This window comes from Camelina sativa, chromosome 10 (assembly GCF_030686135.1).
Source record: "Camelina sativa cultivar CO46 ecotype springtype chromosome 10, ASM3068613v1".
Lineage (NCBI taxonomy): Eukaryota > Viridiplantae > Streptophyta > Magnoliopsida > Brassicales > Brassicaceae > Camelina > Camelina sativa.
The window spans coordinates 25,174,933-25,189,152 of record NC_141889.1 but is presented as its reverse complement, the minus strand read 5'-3'; the positions used below and the strand labels follow the sequence as shown (position 1 = coordinate 25,189,152).

At 34.5% G+C, this 14,220-nt stretch overlaps 1 protein-coding gene across 1 annotated transcript; it reads right to left on the bottom strand.

The window, feature by feature from the left end:
• Positions 1-4,624: 4,624 nt before the first annotated feature.
• Positions 4,625-12,593, bottom strand: LOC147937330 (vacuolar cation/proton exchanger 1-like). The gene is made up of 11 exons (XM_087468749.1): positions 12,029-12,593; positions 11,812-11,879; positions 11,704-11,732; positions 11,418-11,585; positions 9,929-10,659; positions 9,689-9,766; positions 9,538-9,630; positions 6,923-7,039; positions 6,653-6,823; positions 6,483-6,546; positions 4,625-4,749 (listed from the first exon to the last, which is right to left on the bottom strand). Exons 1-11 carry the CDS (start codon positions 12,245-12,247, stop codon positions 4,625-4,627), a joined length of 1,863 nt encoding a protein of 620 aa, XP_087324875.1. The 5' UTR covers positions 12,248-12,593.
• Between the last annotated feature and the right edge of the window lie 1,627 nt (positions 12,594-14,220).

The following is a 14,220-nucleotide window of genomic DNA, read 5'->3' as shown; positions in this document are numbered from 1 at the left end:
TTTTCAGCACAGAGAATCACTGAAACAGAGTTAAAAACAGAGGAAAGCCATTGTGCCGGACTGAGAGCTTAGCCACACATGATCAAGTGTCAAGATAGTTAAACAGCTCGATTTTCTTCAGTCACTTGCGACGTCTGCAAATTAATTTATCCATAAAAGGACTGAGCTATAAGGTTGCAAAACAAACTGGATACACAATTCTAAGTATTTTGAGAGGGAAATAGTTTTACAGAAGAACACCCTGCAGAAACATCAAACAATACCATAATACCAACTGCAGAAAAAATCTTGAGAATAATTTTTTAAGCTAGCCACAGTTAAGAAAAAGCATACACAATCTTGTTCATAAACTCACCTATAACTCCCTCTTTGATGGGTGTAATTTGGTAACTTTTTATTCGTCAAAACAGTAACGAAAAAGGTACAAATATAGTATCTGTACTTGTAAATTTTGTGACAAGGCAGAGATGGAACCAAAACATAGACCAAGAACAACACTTACTAAACACAATGTTCCTATTCATAAAGAAGGTACAAATAAACAAAATTATATGTTGATGTTCATGACACAATACTTAATGCCCGATACAATTCCAAAATTTTACTAAATCATGAAAAAGTATGATAAGAGTTGGGTAAGGATTATGGTGGTAATTCAGAATTCTATCAGAAAATGAAAGGTATAAGTATGCAATTGCAACAATCTTTATGATAATGAGTATTATAAGAGGGGGTTATTGGTTCAATAATTTAATAAATATAAACAAATTATGTGTTATTCAATTACTGAATTTAAAATACTTATCAAAATGATATGTTATTGGTTCTATGATTTAGAAATACTTGTTAAAATCTTTGCCGAGATTGAAGCCCTTGTTTGGGCTATGCGCTGTATGATTGGAGCGGATAACCAATCTGTTGTTTTTCTCACTGACTGCTATGACTTAGTGAAGATTGTGTCTTCGCCTTTCGAGTGGCCAACTTTTACGCCTTATTTAAAAATTTATATTATGCTAAGATTGATATTATGTATTATTTTGGTATCAATTAATAAAGCTAATATTATTTCTAATTGAATTATATTTACGTTAATTAGTTTTTAAATTGATGTTTATTATTATTATTTTTTATGGAAAAAGGGTTTTGTTACCTTATATATTTTCAGATCTGCTATTGTCATGATAAAGAAATGGAAAATCTACAAACCATAAATTCAATTTTACTTTAAATAGATTTAGAACTAGGAAATTCAATTCAATATCTATATTAATATGTAGACATCAATACATCTCTTACCAAGTTTATATATGTAAAGGGAGGAGAAACTAATTTTGAGACATCAATAGAGATTTATGAGAAAATCAATATTGAGTTTTAAGTATGTGGTTTTAAAGAAAAGCTCTCAGACTACCTATATGAAATTTGGAAACAATTCACTTCATTTACTCCATCATCCGAAGCCTTTAAGATATGAATTTATTTTTAAAAATTATATTGCAATATTCTTTTCATATTGCTAAGTTGTTATCTATGATCTCTCTTATTCAAAGGGTCAAAGAGTTATTGGAAAATCTGCTAAAGAACATCATTCTGGATGTCAAAAATCATTTTGATAATTTGATGTTACAACAAGTAACAAAATCATGTTATACCATTGATGACATGTTGAAGACACTTTCTTCAATATGTTATGATAAATTTGTTCAATTCATGCCCAATTTGTGTTCGAATGAATTGATCCAACAATCTTTTCTGGATTTTGTGATTTATTTTAGTCTTTTTAAGTAATTAACCTATTTTAAACTTTTCAGATGTTCAAAGAGGGTGTATTTCAATGAAAATATATCAAAAGTTGAATCTTTAGATATGTCCAGATTATTTGAAATATTTATAAGGCTAAGATAGATTTTTGTATTATTTTGGTATCAATCAATAGAGCTAATTTATTTCTAATTGAATTTTATTTACATTAATTAGTTTTTAAAAGTAATGTTTGTTATTTTCGTAGAAAAAGGGTTTTCTATATTATATTTTTCAGATATGCTATTGTCATGATACATAAATGTAAAATCTGCAATCCATAACTCTGAGTAAAAAAACCCCATCAAAATTAAAAGTTCAGATAAAAAATATTATTTCAAAAATATGCGACTCTAATTCAAAAGTATCAATTGAAAAGTGATAATGAATCTTAGCAACCTTGCAAAAACTATATTTTCTTACATTTATAAACTAGGTTATATCCCGCGCATGTGCGGATTGTTATAAATATAATAAATTATGTTCATTAATTTAATTTTAATCGTAAGAAGCAAAAAAATCAAAATCTAAATGTATTTAGGAAATTTACATTTTTTAAAAATCATACAAATTCATAATATATATAACTAATTTAAATATAATCACACATACATATCTCTTGATTTTCTATGTTTTATTATTATTTAACTTTGATAATAATTTTCATTAGTTTCTCTGAGGATTTGAGGTTAAAAAAATGATAAAATGAAAATTAACTATGATATTCTAATATTAATTTAAGTTGTTCATATAAGCTAACACATAACCTAAAGTATTAAACGAGAGAAACAAAATTATTCTCTATAAAATCATATGAAGTGCAAGCAAAACTTTAAAGTAAAATTCCCAAAGAGTAGTTTTACTTTTAAGTCTCTTTTTTATATTGTCCTCATTTTATTTTATATTGCTAGATTTAGTTATAATTATTTCATCTTTGTGGTAAAAGCTAGACAGAAAATAGAATATTATATTGTTTTTATATAGAGAAATCCTTTTGAAGTACATATTTGAATGAAATAAATATAGCTTAATGATCTTTATGTAATTACATGTTTAATCAGAAACTAAATATAATGATGAGTATTCTTAAAAAATGTATTACAATTTTGTTAGAGGTAAGAGAGAGTTATGAAAAATTGATTTGATATTTCATAATTATATTAAAAAAAAATTCTTTCCTTAGAAGTTAGAACATTACATATTTTTAAGAATCAAATAAATATATATGAATATGTAAGAAATAATCTAACATCTAAAGTAACGAAAGAAGTACATAAAAGCAAGAAGAAATAAAATGGAGAACAATGTAAAATATATTATTAAACTCTTACAATATTATCTTCATTGAATTTCAACCAATGCAAGAACATTAAAAACAAAAAAAAAACAAAAAAAATATTTAGGATTTGAGATATGATGGAGGAGGATGTAAGAATGATTATTTATAAGATAAGAAATGATGGAAGTTACATTTTTCAAAAATTAAATTAGAGGGGTTATAATTATAATTGCTAGGGTATTTAACTGAAAGTGAATGGAGAAAACAAATAGTCAATTTATAGTTTATGTAATTTCAGTTACAATTTAGTATTAAAGTGTATATTTAAAGTATGAATTAATGTATATGATTAAATATGTTGTATTTTAGGGTTAATTAAAAATAAATATTATATGTATAAGAAAAGAAATACCAAATAGACCAGTAAGGAGAGAGTAACTGAAATTAGAAAATATTATATAATATAAAATATAATCTTTATTGAGTTTTCAACCAATACAAGAACATTTAAAACAAAAAAAAAACAAAAAAAATATATTTAGGATTTGAGATATGATGAAGGAGGATGTGAGAATGATTATTTATAGGATAAAAAGTGATGGAAGTTATATTTCTCAAAAATTAAATTAAAAGAGTTATAATTATAATTGCTAGGGTACTTAACTCAAAGTGAATGGAGAAAACAAATAGTCAATTCACAATTTATGTAATTTCAGTTACAATTTAGTACTGAAAGTGAATGGAGAGAAAAAATAGTCGGTTTTGCTTTGGGAAGTCGATATATTTTTGTGGCCCATTAACCATTTACAGTCTATTAATAATTAACTTAAACATGAGAAAAACAAAAATAACCAAAAGATTAAGAGGTGCCACGTGGCAGATAGATAGAGCTTCCTTAGAGGGTGTAAGCCTACTTTATTATATTAGATATGCGATGAGTAATTATGATAAAGATATGCAACCCTCATCAGCATTTATTATTAGTAAAATTAGATGCAACCCTCGTAAGATATGCAATATCATAAAATTGCATATTTAAAGTTGATTAAACAGGGGTGTCTAAAATTATTTGTTATTGCATTAAACTATATCTAAGTGTGTAATTTGTAATTGGAAAAATATATATAAACACATTCCGGGCAGCTATTAATCATAAAATAAATTTCCCCTCATTATGTTTTGTGTGTTTTACTGATTGTGCCGTATTGCATTTCAGGGTTTTCATGATTGTTTTATTTTATTAATTTACGATATTTATTTTTTGTCTTTATCACTTGCAAGAAAAAAATAATAAGAATAGAAATTAAAAAGAAACACAAAACATATTTAAAAAGATTGTTAACTCTCAATAATTTTAATTTAATCTTAATTAATACTTTATCCATAAGTAATTAAAAATTAAGAAATAAAAATATAAAAGAAAATAAGAATATGAAACAAAAGTGATTGGGTAAGATGTTAAATTTTATTTAACAAAACTATTGTAAGGACTGTTTAATTAACATGTGAAAAAGAAAGAATATAAGATAAAGTATTAACATGTGATCAAAAGCGGGTGTTGGACAGAAAACCATTGTAAAAAACTATTGTACATAGTAACATGCATAGAATTGTGGTAATTAACTCACTCTGAGGAAGTTTATCGACAAAGAAACATATGGCAATCCAACCTGCAAAAAATTGCGTGGTAGCAAATTTTACTACTGGTCCTAAAACTTTTTCTCGCAAGCCCGAATATCGAGGAGCCGTCACCACCAAAACTCACCGACGCTGGTGGAGCTTTTGCTCACCGGCGTCGGGATATTTCGACCATAGCTTCCGCTCTGTATTCTCTCTGCTTTCTTAGTTTCCTTTTTCAATCTTTTTTTCCCCTTTTGGTTCTCGTTTTACAACCGATGCAAACCCCCCTCAATCAACCAGATCCAGCCTCACTGCCGACGGAAATCAAGTCCCCTTGTCTCTTTAATCATCGATCCGGAATGGCAATCACCTCTGCAGATTTCTCTTCCCCAATGTCACCCGAGCCTTGGCGGGCGGAGACGGAGGTGACGGTTGGTGAGGAATCCTCCTGAGAAATGATTTTTCTCCGCTTTTGGGCTACCATCTTGAACACATACCATTCCCTGAGCTTGGCAGCTCTGTATCTGCTTTCACCGGAGACGCAGAATTTCCCTTCACTCTCCCTGGTAAGCCGCTGTATGTATCATCTCTTCCGATTTATCACAGCACTTTTCCTGTGGATGAACATCAAAACAAAGATCGGCATGTTAGCTTTACAGAAGGATTTGCCCAAATTCCAAAAGCCCAGGTTCTATCTATCTAACCCTCTATTATCCTGTCGACTTTGTCTAGAATTTTTGGCTTTACTCGGTGTTCGAAAACTGCATCAGAGAACCCATTTAGATAGGCTGTCTTGGATGTATAAAGGGTATGTTAGAACTATGGTGTTTGCTCTGCTCTTGACTTTGTCGGGTGAATCCCGAAACTGGTTTTATCAAAGGGGTGTCAACCCCCATCACCCACCATATTTCCTGAAGCTCAGGTCTGTTGATTCATGTTCTGTGTATTGCCGATCACAATATTTGTGTGGAATTCTTGATCACCATCTCCATGGCAGAGAGGATCCACCTGATTTGTCACGGTCTTACACGTATTCCTTGCACCTGCTAATCACTTCATTGGTAAGCTCTACTGCTCACAACACAATACAATCAACCTCTCGCTCGAAGCTCAAGCATGGTTTCTATCTATCAATATCTTACCGGCTTCATAACGTGTGTGGAATTCTTGATCACCATTTTCATGGTAGAGAGGATCCACCACTTATGATACAAATTTACACATGCTGCTTACGAACCCTGGTTTTAGCTCCAATGATGAACTCTACCTCGCCTAAACTTTTGAAGTCTTATGGAACCGCAGCTCTGATGACACAATACCGAGGAGGTGATTTTGGTCTTAGAGGTTTCTCAATCAACAATCACCCCTCGACAATTCCGGCCAATCAAAAATCACCGGACTTTTGTCCCCCAACTCCTTGCTCTGGCCTTGCTTCGGCTAGTGCTCTTCATCTAGGCGAGCTTTTTGGCTCTACCTACCATTTCAACGGCACAATGTCTCTTGACTGTGACCAACTTGTCATCTATCGAACTCATCGACGACGACCATTCTTGCAACCTTGATGCCGCATGTACCCATCTGCTCCATAGCATTTGTTTCATAGCTATCATGGATCCTTGCTTGATGTTCTATCTTTCTTTATTTATGCTTATGGTTTTGGGGAAAACCTTTGTATGTTACTTTTTAAACTTTGGGATTTTATATCCTCTTCTTTGTATTGTTTCTGTGTGATTGAACTGAAACAACCGTTTGTCCAAAAAAAAAAAAAAAAAAGAAAAGAAACATATGGCAATAATGAAATAGCAGAGCAAGAGGACCAGTCCTTTCATATAGTGGGAAGTCCCGTCCTGAAGAACCACAAAACGTAACATAACAAATATTTTAATCATTGAACCTTTGAATCATCAATTGATTCGTCTAGTGGATTGTTAAGGTGTTGAAAAAATGCCTAACCTGTAATGTGAAAGCGGTGACGATAATGGAAAGAGCAAGAGAACCGGTTTCGAGGAGACCGAAATTGAGATCCATATTAATTCCCAAAATCCACGCCATGATAATAGTCAAGGGGACAACGAATAAGCAAATATGAGCTGAAGAGCCTAATGCAACTCCGAAAGATACGTCCTGCAAATCATTTGCATTTGACACAAGTTTATCCATTTTATCATTGTAATCTACAAGTTTTATATATCATAAGATCTTGTTCTTAAAATGCGAACTAACAAGCTTGCTCTTAAGCGCCAAAATAACGGCTTCAGCGTGTTCAGCTGCGTTTCCAACAATAGGAAGTAATATGATGCTTATGAAACTCACTGGCAAGTTCCATGTTTCCGATGCGTCCTAACCAAAGGTAACGTCATATTAGTGAAACATGCTTCCAACTCAAAAACCAATTGACAACAACTATAAGCGTATTTAATATAGTGTTGAAGACCGAAAGGCGAAATTAAGAAGGGGCAGGCGACTCCAAAGGCGATTTAGGGTTTTTTTGCGTAAGGTCCAATCAAACGTCCCCGGTGGCTTTGGCCGCCGTCTCTCTCATTATGTCGGCTCCGGAGGAGCTGATCTCTTCCCCTCTGCAATCTTCCTCGCCATTGGCTCTAAAACCTTCGTACTCTGCAATTGTTACTAATCGACCAAGCCTGAAACAACATGATTTCAATGTCTCTGTCGTGGATGGGGACCGTGTAGTCCAAGCCTTCGTATATGGGTGGTTTGGAGAGATAATGTGCGGTTTACTCCTGTTTTCAAGAGTAGTCAAGTTATTACATGTTCAGTACTGTTGGCGGGTGGAGCAGAGGAGTTTCTCTGCTCGTTTGTATAAGCATCAAATTCTTCAGAGGAGCGGAGGATCCTCTAGGATGAGATACAATGTTATCATGACTCTCCACTGTTTAGAAATAAACCATGGATGATTTGTGGTGATTTTAATGAGATTTTGGAGAGTGGAGAACACTCTAATCTTGACCATCTGCAGTTTAATACGTTGGGGATGAGAGTATTTCAGGAAGTGGTGAATCATTGCTCCCTCACTGATTTGGGTCATCATGGTCCACTCCATACTTGGTGTAATAAGAGAAATGAGGGTTTGATTTGTAAGAAGCTGGACCGAGTTTTGGTAAATGAGCATTGGGGGGATCGTTTCCCACACTCCTATAGTGTTTTTGAGGCTGGTGGCTGTTCTGACCATGCAAGAGGGCGTATTGTTTTGGAGGCTGTGGCAATGGGAGGTCGGAGGCCGTTTAAATTTATGAATACTCTGTCTAAACTCCCTCAGTTTCATGAGGTTGTTGCAAACCACTGGAATGACACGGTTCCATTATTTCCCTCTACCTCTGCTATGCATCATCTTTCAAAGAAATTGAAAGATTTAAAGCCTAGTTTGCGATCTCTGGGAAGAGAGCAGTTCAGCGATTTGTCAAAACGGACGTGTGAGGCTCATGAGACTCTTTGTCAGAAACAATCTGTTACGTTGGCAAGTCCAACACAACAAGCACTCGATGAGGAGGCACACGCTTTTTCATTGTGGTAACATCTTGCTGATCTAGAGGAAGATTATCTTAAACAGAAAGCTAAGCTTCATTGGCTTAATGTGGGAGATATGAACAATGCCTATTTTCATAAAATGGCAACTATCCAGAAAATGCAGAACTCTATTCGCGAACTAAGTGGTCCAAATGGTGAAATCTTGCGAACCAGTGATGAGCTAAAAGGTGAGGCAGAGCGCTTCTTTAAGGATTTTCTTAATCAAGAACCTAGTGATTTTGTGGGAATGACAGTGGATGAGCTCCAAGCTTTGTTACCTTTTCGTTTTCAAGAAGAGGATTGTGTCATGCTTACAAAGCCGGTCACTACAGTTGAGATTCGTGTCATGAAGTTAGGACCGATTGGTCTAGCACTTTCATCAGCTGGTATTGCTGGCTCAGAAGGAGAATCGATCACTGAATCAGATGGAAGATCAACCGATCCTACTTGGTTTAAAATGTGAACAGGATCAGAAAATTGTTCCTCCGAAGATGTTACAGCTAGAACAGGAGGTGAGATAGGCGGAACAATATCACTGATAGAAGTATCTGGTGTATCCGAAGAAAGAGGATATTTGCCTTCATTAAAGACAACATCGCGAGAAACAAAGAAGACATTGCGATCAAGATCATATAACCGCCAGCCCTTCTTGCCATAGGGATATCCAACAAAGACACAACGTTTGCTGCGAGATGTAAATTTATCACCATTGTGATTCAGGTTATGAGCATAAGCAAGACATCCAAAAACGCGCAAATGCTTATATGACGGAGGGTGACCATATAAAATTTCAAACGGAGTTTTACCATGAAGAACCTTTGAAGGTGTACGATTAATCAAATATGCAGCAGTAAGGACGCAATCTCCCCAAAACTCAAGAGGAAAATGACCTTGAAAGCGTAAAGCCCGAGCAACTTTGAGAATATGACGATGCTTGCGTTCAACACGACCATTCTGTTGCGGTGTATGAACACAAGACGTTTCGTGAAGAATCCCTTGCTCCTGAAAATAGAGTGACATACACATAAATTATGTACCATTGTCACTCCGAATACGTTTCACTTTCTTATTAAACTGTCGTTCAACTAGTTGTAAGAAATTACGGATCTTGTGAGAAATAGTGGATTTATCCGGGAGCAGATACAACCACACAGCTCTAGAACAATCATCAACAATAGTCAAGAAATAGCGAGAGCCACAAAATGCAGGAGTGCGATACGGACCCCAAAGATCACAATGGATTAAATCAAAAATCTCTTTTGCATTATTAAAAGAATCTGGAAAAGGTTGGCGAGTTTGTTTTGCTCTTAAACAAATATCACAACTCTCTTGTAAAAGCTCATTACTATTATTAGAGAAACTACTAGCACCAAGAAGTTGGCCGAGAACCCGAGAAGAGGCATGCCCTAGACGCATATGCCACAAAGCATAATCCTTGCTAACACATGTTTGATTAGAAGCCACAGTCTCAACAGCATGGAACCGGTACAATCCCTCTCCCACACGAACACTAACTCCAATCAGCGTCCTCGTAATGCGATCCTGTAGAAGCAACAATTTATCAGTTACTTGTCCCACAAGAAAATTATCCGTAACAAATTGGCCAAGCGAAATTAAATTCGTATGAAATCCAGGAACCAAATAAAGATTTTTCAAGCAGAGTGTAGGTGTGAGAAAAATTATGCCCTATTGAGAAGACAATACATCCTCTCTAGCAGGAAATTTGACATAGATAGGAGTAATAGGCCGGATATCCTGAAGTAATTTGGCCTGTCTGGTCATATGATGTGTGGCCCCGGTGTCCACAACCCAAACAGTGTCAATAGTCTTACCACTTAGACGATTTGAGGGGTTGTTGTGAGACTCGTACACACGTTGAACGATACGCCATTGTTCATCAGAGAGACCACTCAAGCCTTGTCGATCAGCTTCATTGAGCGGGAGAGGCGAGATTGCAGCAGTGGAATTAGCGGCAGGAATTTGAGTGATATTTGCCCGGGGAGGAAAGCCACAACCACGTCCCATAGGAGCAGAGGCAGGTCCGCGCGAAGTGCTTTTGTTGCGTGATCGATCTTCCCACCACTCGGGATATCCAACCACCTTGAAACAGGATGAAGCTTCATGACCAGATCGACCACAAGCTGTACACATGCGTGAGGGATCACGGTTGATGCGAGGTGCGTCACGAGGTGCTGAACTGTTGCGTGGAGCAAGTGATGACTGGCGAGATGAAGAAGAAGATAATTGAGAGGCAAAACTCAGTAACTCAACATCCTTTGTAGCACCAAGACGGATTGTTTCATTTTGAACAATCGTTTGATAAACACTGTCCAGATCGGGGAGTGGAGATATAGCACAAATTTGTGATCGGATGACCCCATGAATAACATCATCAAGTCCAGAGAGGAAGTCATGAATCTTCAAAACTTCAAGTTCTTAATCACGAGCAGTGTTGAGATCACACTCACACTTTCCACATGAACACCGTTTGGAATTCATGCATTCAGCAATACCATCCAAGAGTTATGTTAATCGACCAAAGTAATCATCAATAGAAGATCCATTATGCTTGCAAGTGGCTAAAGCATTACGAAGCTGTTGCAACCGAGCCCCACTTTTGATTGAGAACCGTTTCTTGATTATATCCCACAAGTCACGTGCAACTTCACGAGTGGAGATGGAAGATCGAAGTTTAGGTTCAATAGTGAGTTTAATCCAACCCACAATAAGATGATTATTAGCGGTCTAATCTTCAAGCTTTGGAGAATCGTCCACCGGTTTTGGAATAGTTCCATCAAGGAAACCAAATTTCTTGCGTGAACTGAGAGCCATCCGGAGATTTAAAGCCCATTCATCATAATTTTGGCCATTGAGAAGTTGTTGAGAGATGATAGCACCCGGATTATCACCGGACGTGAGATCAAAAGGATAGATTGTCTTGTGTGTAGGATTGGTTGTTGTAATTGACATTGTATTGGAAACAAATTGTTATTGCCGAGAGGAAAGAGGAGAAGGATGCTCTGTTTTTGAGAGGAAAAACAGAGGAAAAACAGAGAGAAGATCAAAAGATGAAGAAAAAGAAGAAGAGGCTGAGAGGCTTTCGTAAAAAAAATATAGGGTTTTTAGATCCGCTGCTCTGATACCATGACAAGAGATGAATGAATGATTTGTGTTGTTTATTATGTGACCTAAAGGTCTGTATTTATACAAGTTACAAAGCCAAAAGATATGGCAATATCTACCAAAAGGAAATCTAAATATATACATATATATCCTAATAACTTGTGTATCAAGTTTATCCTTAATATCGCGATTATTAGTTCAGTCGCGTTTCCACACGTTGCGTTCAATAGACCACCCACTGCGGTTCAAAAACATACACAGCATAAATAAAAATGAGTTTTTACTGATAATATAAGTAAATAACGTTTGTAGATTGAAACTAGAAATAAAAAAAGAGGGTGGTTAAAAGACGTTACATGTAGGACCGATGTAGAAAGCTAGTTGCCTGCATGAGAGAATGTGAATATAATGTGACGATTTCAAATAAAAAAAATATAGAGATGAGGATGACGAATACTACTTACTCTGTCAGGAAGCTGACTCGCTCAGCCAAAGGTGTCAGTCCTAGCAAGCTCAGTCCAAATATCCAAGGCTGTAATAAGTGCACAATTATGTGGAAATACACCAAAATTTTAACTTTAAAAAACATATCAGTGATTGCCAAAACATCTTAAACAGTAATAACAAAATTGATAAGAGTAAAAATCAAGATTTAGGAAACATAGGAAAATATATGTATACCTGAGTGACGCCACAATAGGTGCAGATGATGGCGGCAGGTATGGCCAGAAATAGAATGGCAAGCTTTGTACCGAGAAGGACTTGTTGGATATTAGAGAGACCTTCGTATGGAACCTTCTGAATCATTCGGAGGTGTGTTTTCTTCCTTAGAGAAGAAGAAGAAGACATGTTGAGAGCTCTTCTTCTATGTCTTAGTTCTCTGCTCAATCCTTTCTCCATTTCACCACTGACTCAAAATTATGAAATGTTTTTTTGTTGTTGTGTCTCTTCGACCTTTTGCTTTGCTGATTCGTATGTGTGTTTGTAAAAAGAATGGCGTAATGATCTGTTTATATACAATTTTATGTTTGCAACTTTCCTCCAAGTACTTAATTTTGATATTTGTGTTTTTATTGATTTAATGATTTGGGATGTTATGCATTTTAAAAATCAATTTCAGAAATGGTATATGTAGATCTTGCAGTTGAAAGTTGATACACATGGCTCTCAAAATCTGGATTTTTAGGAATTTATTTTGGTAACTAAAGAAAAAAAAACACTATTAATCTGAAGGCTAAAATTTGACTTCACATTCAATGATTTTGATATATTGACCCAGAGTTGATATATTGATATGTTTATATATTGATATATAGGTATATATATATATATACTATAAGGAAAGATGTGTTTGGCAAATATGATAGGATACATGAAAGGTCTTATCATCTACAATCCTTTAATAAATAAATTTACTAAGTATATCAGTTTGCATATAACCTTAGACTGTAAGAATAAATTAATCATTGATTGTCTTTATATTGTTTACAAATTTTATACTAAGAACATTGACTATGAAATTAAGTACAATGGTATGGCTAAGATATTCCTCAACTTTTTTTTGTTAATTTTCATTTGGTTAGATGATGTGACAAAAAATAAATTCCTTCCTTATAATCATGTCACTCACTATCATCCTGTATATATATGTTATAATTAATTAGAATAATATCCAACTTATATTTATCTAGATATTATAAGCTTTATATCTAGACTAGTATTAGACCCGTACCTTGTAAGAATCATGTGCATCTCCTAAACCTCTCATCGCTTTTCCATCTACACCATTGTGCTTTGCATGTATGTAGCAGTTAATTTTCCACCTTCAAGAGATCAACGTACATACACAAATAGTATAGCAAAGTAAAAAAAAAAAAAACAAAAATCGCTACGCATATTACAAAATGAAAATTACAGTCAAATTTATGTTTATCATGATCGGATAATTCTAGTAGGCATTTAAATAGCACAGAATTAATTACATTACCAAACTCACCAGTTCTTGTTTCGGTACATGAAAAAAAAACATCATGTTTAGTTGACGCACCTGCTAGAAAAACCATAAATTCAGCTGATGTAATTGCTTTTTTTTTGTTGACGAAGTTTGCGTGAGTTTGTTACAGTAACAAAGTTTGAGCTCTTGTCAATTGCTTCAGATTCCTTATGCCTACGTCTTTTTCTCTACCCGATATGTGGAAAACAAGCATCTATGATATCATTTTATTGGATGAATTTAAAGGGTTGAGTAAAGTTCTATTATGAAAATCATTGAGGGCCTTTTGTTTTGAAGAAAAAAAGAAACAAAGATGGTGTCGATGGTTGGTAAAAAAATAGAATGGTCTGGATGATTGTTAAGTTTTTTATAATTTTACAGTGGTTTTATTTTGAAATTGCAGAGATCGTGGAGGAGTGGGAGGACAGTTACTCAAGAAAATTCAGGTTTATTTCTAACGTTTTGCAGTTTTGTTGTATTATTTTTTAGTTATCTTTTAATCTTATTGGACATGTGACTTATGCGTTATAGGATAAAGGATATTATGATAAATGAAAGAAGCTGATATGTTATATCAAATAAGAAGATTATGTCTTGTAGGCTTACCCTATATATAAATGTCTCATTTTCGTCTTGTACAATGAGCAAAAAAAAAAAAAAAAGCTTAGGGGTTACTCTAAAGAGAATTGTCTTGTTTACGAAAACAGCAAAACCACAAATCTTCTCGTGATAATTGGGTTAGTATCATTTAGTCAACATCTTTAATATATTTATATTTCATGCAAAAATAATATGATTACTTACAAAATCCTGCATTTCCGAGCTCGTGTTAGATTTGATACACTTGCATGTGCCACATATTCGTGGAGAATCGTTGGTG

Bases quoted from the DNA above. Each gene is read 5' to 3' on its own strand.
- LOC147937330 (XM_087468749.1), bottom strand. From the start codon at position 12,247: ATGGAGAAAGGATTGAGCAGAGAACTAAGACATAGAAGAAGAGCTCTC. The intron at 11,586-11,703 runs GTAACGTCTTTT...TTTGAACCGCAG, and splicing joins TTTCTACATCGGTCCTACAT to TGGGTGGTCTATTGAACGCA. The intron at 6,824-6,922 runs GTTAGTTCGCAT...AATGATTTGCAG, and splicing joins TGGCGCTTAAGAGCAAGCTT to GACGTATCTTTCGGAGTTGC.